Below are 17,285 nucleotides of genomic sequence, written 5' to 3'. Positions count from 1 at the left end.
GGTCCCCTGGGCGGGGCTGAGAGCTGGAGCTGGTGCTGGGGAGACGGGGAGCACAGGCGCCAGGAGAGCTGAGTCCACCCCAAGGGAGACTCACCATTAAGCAGCAGTAAAGGGGAAGCGTGGCCGGGCTTGGTGAGAAGCCTGTGGGGCTGTGCCAATAGCTGAGTCACGGACCTGCCGAGGACGGGACGGAGCGCAGGGCGGAGCGGCCTCCCCGGGCGAGCGCTGACCTTCAGCCTCTAAGACAGAGAGTGCCAGTAACCGTAACCCCAGGGAACACCGGCACCATCTTGGGTGCCTTCCCCCAGCCTTGCTTCCATTCTGCCAGAATGACAGAAATCATTCTAAGTCGTATTGTACTTTTAAAAAATAACCTTTCTGTTCTGAGCTGCCTGGATTCTGCCTCTTGGCGAAATGTTTCCAGGTATGCGTGGGCCCGCTTTCCGGGACGGAGGCCCTGCCTGGGGTCCTGAGGGCCTCGCGCTGGTCGATCCGAGTCACAGCTGCTTTGTTCAGTCCATCTGTCCAGTCATCACAGCCACACGTTATGTCTCAAAGGCCTATGGAGAGTCTGATGGCGCTCCCGGTCGAGCGATCGGGCCAGCGAGAGGGCCCTGTCCAGGGGGCCATTCGGTTCTCCCCGCCAGCCGTGCTTTCCCCCACGTGTCCCGCTGGATGATAGGCTCCTGTGACCTCTGCAGGTCACATGTGAGATGGGGTCTGCGGCAGGTCACAGCGCGGCCGCCCGGCAGCTGCTGCCCATGCACTGGGGAGGGGAGGGGAGGCTCCGCGCAGGGACTGGGGGAGCTGAGCACCAGCAGGGTCCTATGCGCATGAAGCAACCCCCACATCGACTTTTCTGGGGTTTAGAGAAGATGGACAGAGGTCTGTGGTGGAAAACGCCAGGACACTTTCAGGCGGCTTCGCTATGTGAAGGTACCTGTGGAGGGAGGGCCTCCGGGGGTTACCGGAGCACAGGGCTCTGACCTTGTGGACAGGAGCATATCGTAGGGATTGTTTCATGGAACTGAACCTTCATGGTCTGACTTAGGTCTCATGTCTAGCTGTGTTGTTAGCTCTCAGCTTATCTTTTAAAAAATAAATTCAATTACACTCAATAGGCTTTATTGGGAAGAAGAGGACTCTGGCAAGTTGGCAGCCACAGCCTGTAGGGCAGGCAGGAGTGCAGGTGCGGGAATTCAGAAACGTCAAGTGTTGTGCGTTTACGCTGGAGTCAAAACAAGATGAAATGAGTTTACGCAGGGGTTGTGGGGGGGGGGGGGACTGCATTGTAATTGCTGGAGAGGCTCCCCGGCTGGAGAGTTATTACCGCTAAGTAACAGCGTGTTCCGTAATGACATTGCCCTGGAGTTTTAAAATGGACTTTATTTATAGGAGCAATTTTGGCTTCACAGCAAAACTGAATGGAAGGTAGAGGCTTCCCACATAAACTTTGCCCCAGACATGCATGGCCCCCGATATCCACATCCCTCACCAAAGTGGTGCCTTAGTTACGACGGATGGACCTGCGCTGACATGACCTCATCGCCCAGAGCCCAGGGTTCCCGTGGGGGTCCCTCTCGGTGCCGGGCGCTCTGGGCGTTCTGGTGAATGTGCAATGACTCGCAACCACCGTCACGGAGCAGTCACTGCCCTGAAAGGGTTCTGTTCTCTGCCTGTTCGGTGCTTCTTTCCTGCACCCCTGGCAGCCACTGGGCTCCTAACTGCCTCTGTAGCTCTGCCTTTTCTAGACACATTGCAGCTGGAGCACACACCATGTAACCTGCTCAGACCAGCTTCTTGTCTTAGTCACACCCCTGGAAGTCCCACCGCCCAACCCCCATGTCTTTGTCAGGCTTGATCGCTCACTTCCTTTTACTTCCTTTTAGCTGAAGGATGGTTCATTGTCTGGATGGACCACAGTTTCTCCATCAGCCACCGGAGGCGTCCTTGGTTGCTTCCAAGTTCTGGCAGTTATGATAAAGCTGCTATAAGCATTGTGTGAAGGCTTTGGTGTGGACATAAGTTTTCAGCTCCTTCGGGTAAATGCCAAACAGTGCAATTGCTGGGTCATGGGCAAAAGTATGTTCCGTTTTCTAAGAAACCATCAAACCGCCTTCCAAAGTGTCTATACCAGCCATGAGCAAACTACGGCCCGCGGGCCGGATCCGGCCCGTTTGAAATGAATAAAACTAAAAAAAAAGAAAAGACCATACCCTTTTATGTAATGATGTTTACTTTGAATTTATATTCGTTCACACAAACACTCCATCCATGCTTTTGTTCCCGCCCTCCGGTCCAGTTTAAGAACCCATTGTGGCCCTCGAGTCAAAAAGTTTGCCCACCCCTTGTCTATACCATGTTGCATTCCCACCAGCAATGAGAGAGCGTTCCTGTTGCCCCACATCCTCGTCCGCACTTGGTGTTGTCAGAGTTCTAGATTTTGGCCATTCTGACAGGTATGTGATGGTATCTTGTTTTAGGCTTATCTTTTTAAAATTCTGGGACAAATGATTTTCAAAACATTTATTAATATACTAGAGGCCCGGTGCACAAAATTCATGCATGGGGGGGGGGCCTCAGCCCAGCCTGCACCCTCTCCAATCCAGGACCCCTCAGGGGATGTCCACCTGCCAGTTTAGGCCTGATCCCATGGGGACTGCTGGCACCTAACCACTCGCCTGCCTGCCTGCCTGATCACCCCTAACTGCCTCTGCTTTCTGGCCTGATCACCCCCTAACTTCCCCCCTGCTGGCCTGGTTGCCCCCTAACTGCTCCCCTGCCAGCCTGATTGCCCCCAACCTCCTCTGCCTTGGCCGTTGCCACTGTGGCTTTGTCCGGAAGGACATCCGGAAGGATGGCCAGAAGACGTCCAGTCTAATTAGCATATTCCTCTTTTATTATATTAATACATATATAAAATTATTATATTGTTCAATGAATTTTTAAACTGTACAGGCTCGCATTGCCAGGACTCCTATCAGAAAACAGAAGGTCGTCAAGGGTGACCTAATTTCTAACATATTAGGAGAGTTTTACATGCTTTTATACTTTTTTGCATTTATAGTATAAAAATGACCGTAATAGTATGTGTGCTTTTCTACCTGGTTCTTTTTTAAAATATATTATTTTTTAATTTTTTTTTTTTTGAGAGAGAGGAAGGAAGAGAGGGAGAAACATTGATGAGAGAGAGACACATCGATGGGTTGCCTCCCGCATGCTCAAGAATCAATCCCGCAAACCTGAGTATGTGCCCTGAATGGGAATCAAACCTACAACCTTTCAGTGCACAGGACAACACTCAACCCACTGAGCTACATCAGCCAGGCCACCTGGTTCTTTTGATGAATATAATGTATGTGACATTTGTTGCTGTGTTTTAGATTATACTGGTGCCCAATTTTTGATCTGTGATGGATTATGTCATCATGAGGTCTCATGGAATCCCTATGAAAATTGCCAAGTAGTTTAATAGTGATTCAATAACAATCCTATATAATAAAACCCTAATATGCAAATCGACCGAACAGCGGAACAAACAGTCGCTATGACATGCACTGACCACCAGGGGGCAGATGCTTAATGCAGGAGCTGCCCCCTGGTGGTCGGTGTGCTCCCACAGGAGAAGCTGGGCTCACAGCTGGCAAGTGCAGTGGTGGTGGCAGGAGCCTCTCCCGCCTCCACAGCAGCGCTAAGGAGCCCTCGAGAGATGTCCGCCTGCTGGGTTAGGCCCACTCAAGCCTAAGCCAGCAGGCGGACATCTCCCGAGGGGTCCTGGATTGCTAGAGGGCACAGGCTGGGCTAAGGGACCCGCCCCCCCCCCAGTGCACGAATGTTGTGCACCAGGCCTCTAGTATAGCATAGCAAATAATGTGTACCTTGCAGAAATAGGCGGTTTGCCCATTTCTTCTAGGCATTTCCTCTCTGTTCTCCTTCCTACATTAAACTCAGCCCTCACATCCAATCTTGTCATAGTCCATCTGTTTCAATGACTGTGACCAAGTGTTCAGTCACAGGATGCACAGCTTGCTTGATAGGTCTCTGGTGTTGTTCATTTGCCCTCAGCATCTGTGGTTGTACTTCTAGAGTCTTTCGTGTCTCTTCACACTCACAGTCCAGCTGACTTTTGGGGTGAAAGGTTATTAAATAGACTTTAGTTGTTGCCGCTGCCAGTCTCATTATAGTAGTTTCTGCCTAATGTCAGTTGGTTAGTGCTCACTGAGACTGCAAATGGATGTGGGCAATGTTTTCTCTGACAGCCCAGAATGTGGGAGAGGTGGGTGAGGACAGGATGCATTGTGGGATGCTTCATGGAGGATGGGGAATTAGAGACTTTGAAAGACACATCTAGTGGAGATGGAAAGACATCCACGAGGGAAGGTCACCCTGATCCCTAAGGCTTACAGGCTCGCTGGATGGAGGGCACCTGGCCTGGAGCCGCGAGGGACACCCGAGTGCCCGGTGTGAGGGCTGCAGGAGGGAGGGTGGCCGGCTGGAGAGTCAGCAGTACCAGGCACTGGATTTGAGACTGCAGCTTATGGCTCTTACTGTCTGTAATGAGTCGTACGTCACAATTAGCTTTAGAATCTGACAAAATTACAACTGAACCTCGTTTCTCAAACTTAATTCATTCTGGAAGGCTGTTCGAAAACTGAAGCTTCTTACAACTCCTAGGGCACTTGAAACGAAAGAGAAAATGAACAAATGGGACTACATCAAAATAAAAAGCTTCTGCACAGCAAAAGAAACCATCAACAAAACAACGAGAAAACCCACTGTGTGGGAAAACATATTTGCCAATGACATATCTGATAAGGGCCTAATCTCCAAAATTTATAGGGAACTCATACAACTTAACAAAAGGAAGATAAACAATCCAATCAAAAAATGGGCAAAGGACCTAAATAGACACCTTTCAAAAGAGGACATTCAGAAAGCCAAGAGACATATGAAAACATGCTCAAAGTCACTACTCATCTGAGAGATGCAAATCAAAACAACAATGAGGTACCATCTCACACCTGTCAGACTGGCTATCATCAACAAATCAACAAACGACAAGTGCTGGAGAGGATGTGGAGAAAAAGGAACACTTGTGCACTGCTGGTGGGAATGCAGACTGGTGCAGCCACTATGGAAGACAGTATGGAGTTTCCTCAAAAAACTGAAAATGGAACTCCCATTTGACCCTGTGATCCCACTTCTAGGAATATATCCCAAGAAACCAGAAACACCAATCAGAAAGGATATATGCACCCCTATGTTCATAGCAGCACAATTCACCATAGCTAAGATCTGGAAACAGCCTAAGTGCCCATCAGTAGATGAATGGATTAGAAAACTGTGTTACATCTACACGATGGAATACTATGCTGCTCTAAAAAGGAAGGAACTCTTACCATTTGCAACGGCATGGATGGAACTGGAGAGCATTATGCTAAGTGAAATAAGCCAGTCAGTGAAGGAAAAATACCACATGATCTCACTCATTCATGGATAATAGAGACCATTATAAACTTTTGAACAATAATAGATACAGAGGCAGAGCTGTCTCAAACAGAGTGTCAAACTGCAGTGGGAAGGCCGGGGAGGGTGGGGGTGCAGGAGGTAGGGGGTAAGAGATCAACCAAAGGACTTGTATGCATGCATATAAGCATAACCAATGGACATAAGACACCGGGGGATAGGGGAGGCTAGGGGACTGTCTAGGGCGGGGGAAAAAATGGACACATATGTAATACCCTTTGTAATACTTTAAGCAATAAAAAAAAAAAAAAGAAAACTGAAGCTTCTGTCTGAGGGCAGGGACACAAGCAGGACTCCTGGGGAGGGATGTACTAGTACCTCCGAGATGGTGAAAATAACGTTTCTCATTCACGTAGCAGGTGAGGACAGTGGGAGGCACTGCCCTGTGTGTGTAAGCCATTAGTGTACGCTCACAGGTCAGACAGACAGACGGCCCTTGGTCTCTGACAGCAGATTTTGTGCCTCTAGTGGACAGAGCCTCTTCTCAGGCAGAGCTACAACCCGCAAGCTCCGAGCTCAGGACTGTGGATAAAAGCTGCCCCATGCCTTGTTCTTCCTACTGGTTCCATCAGCCACACATCTCCGCTGGGCTGGGGATTCATCTAGCTCAGTGGTTCCCAATGTGGGCACACGGCACATGGGGGGCAATTTGATTTTTAAGGGGGGGGCAATTTGAGAATGAGTCATTAACAGTGAATTTTTTTTATTTCTCATGGTTCTAGGAGCCTCGTATATCCTAATATATAAAAAGCCAGGGGTCGTCACTACTGAAACAACCAGACAGATGACTGAACAGCAGTCTGCGTGGGGCGACCAGGCTGGCAGGGGGGTTAGTGAAGGATGACCAAACAACTGAACAGCAGGCTGCGTGGGGCGACCAGGCTAGCAGGGGGGTTAGTAAGGGATGACCAAATGACTGAACAGCAGGCTGTGTGGGGCGATCAGGCCAGCAGGGGGGCAGTGAGGGGCATCCAGGCCATTTGGGGGGCAGTTGGGGTGACCAGGCTGGCAAGGGGCAGTTAGGGGTGACCAGGCCGGCAGAGGGGGGCAGTTGGGGGCAATCAGGCCAGCAGTGGGGAGGCAGTTAGGGGCAATCAGGTCAGCAGGCAGAGGCAGTTAGGGGTGATCAGGCAGGCAGACAGGTGAGCAGTTAGGAGCCAGCGGTCCCAGATTGTGAGAAGGATGCCCGACTGCCGGTTTAGGCCCAATTCCCCTAAACCGGCAGTCAGACATCCCCTGAGGGGTCCTGGATTGGAGAGGGTGCAGGCTGGGCTGAGGAGACCATGCCCATGCACAAATTTTGTGCACCGGGCCTCTAGTAGTAGGGTCCCTAGACCTGCCTGGCGATCAGGGCCGATCAAGTTCCCTGCCTCCTGGCCTCCTCCTTCCCTCACTCCCTCAGCAACCTGCCACTGCAGGTGATCGCCCACCATGTCCTGCACCGCCCCCTGATGGTCAGCACATGTCATAGCGAGTGATCGAACTCCCGGTCTCCCAGTTGAACTCCCGAGGGGACAATTTGCATATTAGCTTTTTATTATATAGGATATTGTGACATATTTATCCATTTCAGTTCTCTATTATATATTTTGAAACTTGACTTGCTTTTTTATCATATCAATTCATATTTTTTTAAACAATTTCTTAGTGATTTCTTCCTCAGTACTTCAACTGTCTTTTTCTTTTCATGGATGCCATGTTCTTTGGAAGCTTGTTTAGACCAAGTGAATGGCCTTTTAGGCTCCCTCCACATGAATAGCAGCTCACTTTTTGAATAATAAGGATTATATGTCATGGGGGTGGGGGGGCATCAGGATTTTGGAGGTGCTCAGGTGGGGCATGGCCAAGACAAGGTTGGGAACCACTGGTCCAGCTGCCTCCTTCCAAGCTTCATGATCGAGGGTGCGGGCAGCACTGGCAGTGCGCACGTGGACATCGGGGTGTGAATCTACCAGAACAGGAGCTCACCCCCAGCTGTAGGCAGCCGGGGGTGGGTGTGTGGAGAAGAAATGCCTCAGGAAGTGTCAGCCGTCTTTTCACCCCGCACCCACCACGCTGCTGGTGCTTGGCATTTAATAAACGCGTAAGAATGACCAATTACATAACCCAGCAGAGAGCCTTCCTTAGACATTTGTTCACCCCTCTTTTGACGGCTCCCACCATATTGCTCATAAATCAGTCCTTTATTTTAACTTTTTAAAAATTGGCTTCAGAGAGGGAGGAAGGGGAGAGAGAGAAAAAGAGAGAGAGAAACATCATTGCTGTGAGAGAAACATTGACTGCTTGCCTCCCAGCATGAGCCCTGCAGTCTAAGTAGGTATGTGCCCGGCCTGGGGATCAAACCATGGACGTCCGGTGCAAGGATGCTGCTCCAGCCAACTGAGCCACCGCCGGGGCGTTCCGTCTGGAGACAGCATTTCCGTGCAGACCTCGGAGATGTGCCTCACAGGTGGCGGGCAGGGGGTGCGAAAGGGGCCGTGTCACTGACGCAGGATCCCCTCCCCACCAAGTCATCCCTGATGGTTTAATTAAAATCAAAGTGTGACTGGCTTTTGTCGGGCATGTGCTGGTGGCCCTCAGATGTTCCGCCGTATGTGCTGTACCCGAGTGGCCACCGGAATGTCCTACGGCCCTTCTCTCACCAACGCGGAGGGTGTGACATCTGCCTCCTTTGTTTTCTAGTGGAAGATAACAGTCTCTCCCAGAAGAAGAAGGTCACAGTGGACGATCTCTTCAGTAAGGAGTTCAAAGTTCACGACCCCGAGGCGAAGTGGATAAGCGGTGAGTCCTGCGTGCGGTGACGTGAGCATCCCTTCCCCACGATGGCCACTTGCTGGCGGCGTGGCCTCCCTGCCGCCCCTCCTGGTCTCTGTCTGACTGTAGAAGTGGCCCCACTGCGCTCGGGCTGTGGCCATCCTGTTACTGTTCTAGGAAAGTGTGTATCTGGTCAGTAGGGCTGCTCCCTCATGAGACACGGATCCTCCATGTGACCTCCGGGAGCCATCATTTCTCCCAGGGAGATGTGAGATGTTGCTAAGCAACCAGCCCGGGAGGCACACAGCCCAGCTTTCTTGCTTCCTCATGTTATTCTCACTGTACCCGCCGCTGGGCCAGGGGCCGAGGAGCTGAAAAGTCTCCAGAACGTCGCTGGATAGACGGACCAGGGTGCCTGGTGCACGGTTGCAGACAGACATTCCCCTCAACCTGGACATAATCCATTTTCTGGTTCACAGGGTTTTTTACAACAAAACAAAATAGATCAGAGGCAAGAGGGGGCTTGTTCATAACAGTGCAGGACTTGATGCATCTCCTCTCGCGGGGTCTGGGATGGGGGAGCCTTCAGGGAGGGGTGCCCCCCGCTGGGCCAGCGCCCGCCGCCCGCATCCCTCCCGCGCTGCTCTCTCCGCGGGCGCTGTGGGCTTTGAGTCCCAGCCTCAGCGGGTGCACTGGAAAAGTCACTGTCCAACGAGCCCCAGGGAACACATAGCCTGTGTTATGGTGGCAGCAGAGGGGCCAGGCCTCATGTGCGACTGAGGACGGGTTACCTTGGATTCTGCAGGAGGCCGAGAGCCCATGTTCCCTGCCCGGGCAGAGGCGGCCTGTAAGGGCTCTGGGCTGGTCCTGACAATGAAGGTGGTTGCTGTCTCTGTAGGGGTGCAGAGTCAGTTCTGGGACAAAACTGAGCCACCAAGGGCAACACCACCCAGAACGCACATGGGAGGATTAGGGTGGTCTCCTTCCCAGGAAGACGTGCGTAAACTCGCACACTGGGCCGCGAAGCTTCATGCTCAGTGAGCACCTTTAGAAGGAGGAGTCCTGCTCTGTCCGAGCCCTGAGACAGGTGCATTGGAACTGCATTGGCCCCTGTGAATATAGTCAACCCGCCCAGCAGGCAGGCTGGGCTTCCCCGCTGGGCACGGGGCACACCTCCATTGCTGGCACTTACATAAGCCTGTGTGGATAAAAAGGCCTCAGCACTGCTTCCTCTGGCCCGGAGCCGGCTCAGCCCTGGACCGGCGGCTCAGCCCTGGACACCCGGACATACGGCTCAGCCCCGGACAGACGGCTCAGCCCTGGACCGGCGGCTCAGCCCCAGACAGACGGCTCAGCCCTGGACAGACGGCTCAGCCCTGGACAGACAGCTCAGCCCTGGACAGACGGCTCAGCCCTGGACCGGCGGCTCAGCCCCGGACAGACGGCTCAGCCCTGGACAGACGGCTCAGCCCTGGACCGGCGGCTCAGCCCTGGACAGACGGGACAGACGGCTCAGTCCCGGACAGACGGGACAGACGGCTCAGCCCCGGACAGACGGCTCAGCCCCGGACAGACGGCTCAACCCCGGACAGACGGCTCAGCCCCGGACAGACGGCTCAGCCCTGGACCAGCGGCTCAGCCCTGGACAGACGGCTCAGCCCTGGACAGACGGCTCAGCCCTGGACCGGCGGCTCAGCCCCGGACAGACGGCTCAACCCCGGACAGACGGCTCAGCCCCGGACAGACGGCTCAACCCCGGACAGACGGCTCAGCCCCGGACAGACGGCTCAGCCCCGGACCAGCGGCTCAGCCCTGGACAGACGGCTCAGCCCTGGACAGGCGGCTCAGCCCTGGACCGGCAGCTCAGCCCCGGACAGGCGGCTCAGCCCCGGGCAGACGGCTCAGCCCTGGACCGGCGGCTCAGCCCTGGACCGGCGGCTCAGCCCCGGACAGGCGGCTCAGCCTGGGAGGAACAGAGGAGCCGGTGGCCAGCACAGGCCTCTGCAGACCCGCCCGTGCCTGCCTCGGTCCCCTGCCCCCAGGCTTTGTATGCCGCACAGAATGTGATTCAGGCTGCATCTGCCGCTGCGGCCCCTGATGAAAGGCACAGCTGTGTTAGGTCAGCGCGAAGGGCGTCTTCCGACCTGCTCGGACCCACAGCTCCTCTCAGGGGCCTTGTCTCTGGCCCTCGCATTATTCCCTGATTCTGCCTCTTTATCCTTCCTCCCTTCCTTCCTCAGCTCTGTCTTCCTTCCTTCCTTTCTTTATTCCTTCCTTTCTCTTTCTCTTCTTCTCTCTCTTTTCTTCTTATTGGTTTTCCCCACAGGGTCCCAGCACAAACTCACATTTCAGTCTTACATGTTCCCAGGGGTCTGTTCTCTGCCTTCTAATTAGTAAACTCCTATCCTCCTTAAATCTGCTCCTCCTCCTCCTCTTCTTCATTACCATCACTTCATATCATATCATCATCATATCATCACCATCTTCACCATCACCGCCTTCACCTCCATCATCATCACCATTATCACTATCACCTCCATCATCACCCTTATCACCATCACCATCACCACCTTCACCTCCATCATCATCACCATCCCCACCTTCACCTCCATCATCACCCTTATCACCATCACCATCACCACCTTCACCTCCATCATCATCACCATTATCACCATCATCATCATCACCTCCATCATCACCCTTATCACCATCACCATCACCACTATCATCTCCATCATCATCACCATTATCACTATCACCTCCATCATCACCCTTATCACCATCACCATCACCACCTTCACCTCCATCATCATCACCATTATCACCATCATCATCACCACCTTCACCTCCATCATCATCACCATTATCACCATCACCATCACCACCTTCACCTCCATCATCATCACCATTATCACTATCACCTCCATCATCACCCTTATCACCATCACCATCACCACCTTCACCTCCATCATCATCACCATTATCACCATCATCATCACCACCTTCACCTCCATCATCATCACCATTATCACCATCACCATCACCACCTTCACCTCCATCATCATCACCATTATCACTATCACCTCCATCATCACCCTTATCACCATCACCATCACCGCCTTCACCTCCATCATCATCACCATTATCACCATCATCATCACCACCTTCACCTCCATCATCATCACCATTATCACCATCACCATCACCACCTTCACCTCCATCATCATCACCATTATCACCATCATCATCATCACCTCCATCATCACCCTTATCACCATCACCATCACCGCCTTCACCTCCATCATCATCACCATTATCACCATCATCATCACCACCTTCACCTCCATCATCATCACCATTATCACCATCACCATCACCACCTTCACCTCCATCATCATCACCATTATCACCATCATCATCATCACCTCCATCATCACCCTTATCACCATCACCATCACCGCCTTCACCTCCATCATCATCACCATCATCATCTTTATCTTGATCACATCATCAAAACCACCACCACCACTACCATCATCTATAATAATAAAAGGGTAATATGCTAATTAGACCAAACATCTTCTGGACATCATTCCAGACATCCTTCCTGATGAAGCTGGGGCCAGAGGGAAGCCAGCCTAGGTCCCAGGTACCTGCAGGCAGCTGGAGGAGGGAAGCCAGCATGAGTCCCAGATGCCTGTGGGCAGCCGGAGGAGGGCAGCCCGGGTCCTGGGTGCTGGAGGGCAGCCAGTGCCGGCAGATGGGGAAAGGAAGCCCTACTCTTGCATGAATTTTCATGCTTTGGGCCTCTAGTCATTACATAATCACCTACTGTGGGTTCCCATGTCTTATGCTATAAATTAAGTGCTTTACACATATTAAATCATTTAATTCTCATAATCACCATTATTCCCATTTTACAGATGAGGAAACTGAGGCTTAAAGTGTTTAAATCACTGGATCAGTATCACAAAGTTAACCAGTAGCAAAGCTTTGACTTGAACCTGGGTTTCACTGGGTTTTGTAAACTGTGCTACAATGGATAGAATTCAGGTCGCCTGTCTCCAGACAATTTCTTTCATAACCTCACCAGCTACATTGTGTGTTTAAACGAGACCATAGGTTTTGAATATTTTAGAATTATTTCCATCCCCTAAGTTCTTTATTTTAGCATCCCTTATTTCCATGATGCCCGTGTTGAACTAAAAAAATATGTGAGGAAGAAAACTGGCGTAATTTCCCACAAATAGCTTTTCCTTTCTATAGTGTACATTAACCACTGAGGTCAGCGGTGTGTCTGGGTTTGAAGTGGAGTTAATAGTCTAGAACTAATGCACGTGGTCAGTCAGGAGGACCTGCATTCACTGGGTTCGAGGTACACTTCTTCTCACCCATCTTTCTACTAGAGACTTGACTTTTTAATCCTACCTTTTCTGAAAGTGATTGACACAACAGCCTTCAATTCTCTCATACACTGGAGGCCTGCAGACATTCCTCTGGCACATGTGGCTCCTCTGGGCAAGCAGCCGAGGTGTGAAGAACAATAGAGCTGAGACCACAGAAGGTCCGCACTGAGCTCCCTCTCACGAAGGTAGAGGCCTACACCTGGAAAATGTAGACCTCTCCTCTCTCCCAGCCTCCACGCTTCTTCCCTTCCTCCGTCCAGCTGGCCCGGCCAGAAGAAAGCATCTCAATACCCCACGGTCACATCCGCCTGCCTGCAGACCCACACCTGTCTGTAGTCCCCACACCTGCCTGCAGGCCCACACCTGCCTTCAGTGCCCACACCTGCCTGCAGCTCCCACACCTGCCTTCAGTAGCCACACCTGCCTTCAGTGCCCACACCTGCCTACAGGCCCACACCTGCCTTCAGTGCCCACACCTGCCTGTAGTGCCCACTCTTGCATTCAGTGCCCACTCCTGCCTGCAGTGCCCACTCCTGCCTTCAGTGCCCACACCTGCCTGCAGTGCCCACTCCTGCCTGCAGCTCCCACACCTGCCTGCAGTGCCCACTCCTGCCTGCAGCTCCCACTCCTGCCTGCAGTGCCCACACCTGCCTGCAGTGCCCACTCCTGCCTGCAGTGCCCACTCCTGCCTTCAGTGCCCACACCTGCCTGCAGTGCCCACTCCTGCCTTCAGTGCCCACACCAGCCTGCAACTCCCACTCCTGCCTACAGTTCCCACACCTGCCTGCAGCTCCCACACCTGCCTGCAGCTCCCACACCTGCCTGCAGCACCCACTCCTGCCTGCAGCGCCCACTCCTGCCTGCAGTGCCCACTCCTGCCTGCAGTGCCCACACCTGCCTGTAGTGCCCACTCTTGCATTCAGTGCCCACTCCTGCCTGCAGTGCCCACTCCTGCCTGCAGTGCCCACTCCTGCCTTCAGTGCCCACACCTGCCTGTAGCTCCCACTCCTGCCTGCAGCTCCCACACCTGCCTGCAGTGCCCACTCCTGCCTTCAGTGCCCACTCCTGCCTGCAGCTCCCACACCTGCCTGCAGTGCCCACTCCTGCCTGCAGCTCCCACTCCTGCCTGCAGTGCCCACTCCTGCCTTCAGTGCCCACACCTGCCTGTAGTGCCCACACCTGCCTGCAGTTCCCACACCTGCCTGCAGCTCCCACTCCTGCCTGCAGTGCCCACACCTGCCTGCAGTTCCCACGCCTGCCTGCAGCGCCCACTCCTGCCTGCAGTGCCCAAACCTGCTGCACTCTGCCCTCCCTGCCCATGACCTCCGTGGTGCATCTGTGCTCAGTCAGGGAATCACAGGGAACTTGCTTCACTTTCCTGTGGAATAATTGTAGCAAATCTCTCCTTTCTCTAAATGTTCATTTTTTTGTCTGTTATATTATTCTCAGCATCTTATGTCTCTCGCCTACACACACACACACACACACACACACACACACACACATTTTATTGGATCCCACAGCCCCCGGCAGTGCCTGGTTTCTCTGTCCCTTGCAGGTGACACCTCCAACTGCTCTCCTCCCCTCTCTCTAACCCAGCGGTCGGCAAACTGCGGCCCCTTGAGTGTGGCTCTTCCACAAAATACCACGTGTGGGCGCGCACGTACAGTGCGATTGAAACTTCGTGGCCACACTCAAGGGGCCAAAGAGCTGCATGTGGCTCGCGAGCCGCAGTTGCCGACCACTGCTCTAACCCATCCCCGGGTGTCTGCCCGTGCTCCCTGACACTCACCTTGGCAAGGCCGGCAGGGACCTCCAGCTTGCTCCGCTTCAAGGTCAGTTCCCAGACTCATCTTATTCAACGTAGCAGCAGCGGTTGACATAGTGGACCAGTCCCTCCACCGGGATAAACTTTCTCACTGAAGCTCGTCACAGTCTCTTGTCTCAGCTCCACCTCCTGGCAGCACCTTCTCGGGCCCTGCTGCTCCCTTGTGCTGCTCCTCTCTCTTCTCCCCGACTTTTAATGTGGGGGCCGGGGCTCGGGCTTCTCGCCTCTTATATCTGCGCCCTCCCTCGGTGTTTTCATCGGTCCCCATCCGTGAGGATCGGATCAGGCTCCGAAGTTCTCGGCTGCCTCACTGCCCTCCCACCCTTAACCTCAGCATCTCCAAGTCTGAGCTCTAGATCTGCAACCCCCCAAAACAAAAACACCTCCCCCGGCCTCTCCTCGCTCAGGTGACGGGAAACCCATTCTTCTGGCAGAACCGGCCAAAAGCCTGATTCTTTTTTTTTTTATTATTGCTTAAAGTATTACAAAGGGTATTACATATGTGTCCATTTTTCCTCCCCGCCCTAGACAGTTCCCTAGCCTCCCCTATCCCCCGGTGTCTTATGTCCATTGGTTATGCTTATATGCATGCATACAAGTCCTTTGGTTGATCTCTTACCCCCCCTACCTCCTGCAACCCCACCCTCCCCGGCCTTCCCACTGCAGTTTGACAATCTGTTTGAGGCAGCTCTGCCTCTGTATCTATTATTGTTCAAAAGTTTATAATGGTCTCTATTATCCATGAATGAGTGAGATCATGTGGTGTTTTTCCTTCATTGACTGGCTTATTTCACTTAGCATAATGCTCTCCAGTTCCATCCATGCCGTTGCAAATGGTAAGAGTTCCTTCTTTTTTACAGCAGCATAGTATTCCATCGTGTAGATGTACCACAGTTTTCTAATCCATTCATCTACTGATGGGCACTTAGGCTGTTTCCAGATCTTAGCTATGGTGAATTGTGCTGCTATGAACATAGGGGTGCATATATCTTTTCTGATTGGTGTTTCTGGTTTCTTGGGATATATTCCTAGAAGTGGGATCACAGGGTCAAATGGGAGTTCCATTTTCAGTTTTTTGAGGAAACTCCATACTGTCTTCCATAGTGGCTGCACCAGTCTGCATTCCCACCAGCAGTGCACAAGTGTTCCTTTTTCTCCACATCCCCTCCGGCACTTGTCGTTTGTTGATTTGTTGATGATAGCCAGTCTGACAGGTGTGAGATGGTACCTCATTGTTGTTTTGATTTGCATTTCTCGGATGATTAGTGACTTTGAGCATGTTTTCATATGTCTCTTGGAAAAGCCTGATTCTTACTTTGCTCTTCCTCCCGTATGTCCTGCTGGCTCCGTCAACAGCTCCACCTCCAAAGGGCCCCACGCCAGCCCGCAGGAGCCTCAGCCCATACTGGGCTCCTGACCACAGGGCCTCGGGGCTGCAGTCGCAAGGATACGGGCCTGGGGCCAGCCTGGCAGCAGGGGGGCCAGGAGCCGTACTCTCCACGGCCCTCAGATGGTGGGTCTGGCACCAGGGCCTGGGATCGCTTAGTGACGGGGCTGGGGGGGGGGGGCGGGGGACGGGGAGGGCAGTGTTTATGTTTCCAACTTAGAATGTCAGCAGTCCCCACACCTCTCACTTCTCACTGTTCACTCCCCAGGGAGTCATTCACTCCACAACTGGGTCACTATCCATCTGCCAGTGAGTTTCGGGGGGGTTTTGTTGTGATTGTTTTTGTTATTTTTTTTGTTAATCCTCAACGGAGGATATTTTTTACATTGATTTTTTTTTTTTTTTGAGAGAGAGAGTAGAAGGGAGGGAGGGGGGAAGGAAAGAGAGAGAGAAAAAAACCATCAATGTGAGAGAGATATCGATTATCTGCCTCCCGAATGCACCCCTGCAGCCCAGGTACGTGCCCTTGACCGGGAATCAAACCTAAGACCCTTCCATTGGAGGGCTGATGCTCTAACCACTGATCCACTGGTCAGGGCGAGATTCTGGTTTTTTACTGTTCTATCACAGGTTTTTTAAAATTTTGTTTGTTTGCTTATCTTTTTATTTACAGTTGATATTCAATATTTTATATTAGTTATAGGTGTACAGCACAATGATTAGACATTTATATAACTTACAAAGTGGTTACCCCGCAAGCCTAGCAGCCACTGGCTCCATCCATAGTTATTACAATACGATGGCTCTATTCCTTATGCTGCACTTCACCTCCCTATGGCTAGTGCTGTAGCTAGCGATCTGTGCTTCTTAATCTCTTCACCTTTTCACTCAGCCCCTGAGCTCCCTCCCCTCCGGCAACCATCAGTTTGTTCTCTGTGAAATCATACAGTATTTGCCTTTCTCTGTCTGGCTTATTTCACAATACCCTTGAGATCCATCTGTGTTGTCACAAATGCTAACATTTTGTGTGTTTTTTTATGACCTAGTAATACTCCATTGTACAGAGTTGCAATTCTGCATCTCCAGCTCAAATACCTTCTGAGCTATGGACTTGTAGAATGGTGTGTGCATGTGTGTGCGTGCGCGCACGTGTGTGGTGTGTTCATGTGTGTGTATGTGTGGTATGTGTGTATGTGTGCGTGGTGTGTTTGTGTGGGGATTGTGTGTATTTGTATGCATGTATGTGGTGGGTGTGTTGTGTGGAGGGTGTTTGGTGTGTGGTTTGGGTGGGTTGTATATGCATGTGTGTGTGTGTGTGTGAGTCTCACTGACTGACCCACCTGTCCCAGGGTTATCTATGGACACCTCACATCTGTGTCTCTAC

At 52.2% G+C, this 17,285-nt stretch overlaps 1 protein-coding gene across 3 annotated transcripts in view; it reads left to right on the top strand.

Moving 5' to 3' along the window:
• DPP6 (dipeptidyl peptidase like 6) overlaps positions 1–17,285 on the top strand; it is a 609,552-nt gene that overhangs the window by 340,347 nt on the left and 251,920 nt on the right. For all 3 annotated transcript variants that reach the window (XM_059711373.1, XM_059711371.1, XM_059711372.1), the window contains exon 3: positions 8,209–8,307. In XM_059711373.1, the coding sequence (XP_059567356.1) occupies positions 8,209–8,307 (99 nt within the window). The remainder of the gene's footprint in view (positions 1–8,208; positions 8,308–17,285) is intronic.

The sequence above is a fragment of the Myotis daubentonii genome, chromosome 10 (assembly GCF_963259705.1).
Source record: "Myotis daubentonii chromosome 10, mMyoDau2.1, whole genome shotgun sequence".
Taxonomy (NCBI): domain Eukaryota; kingdom Metazoa; phylum Chordata; class Mammalia; order Chiroptera; family Vespertilionidae; genus Myotis; species Myotis daubentonii.
Note: the sequence above shows the minus strand (reverse complement) of the source record. Positions and strands in the feature narration are given on the sequence as shown.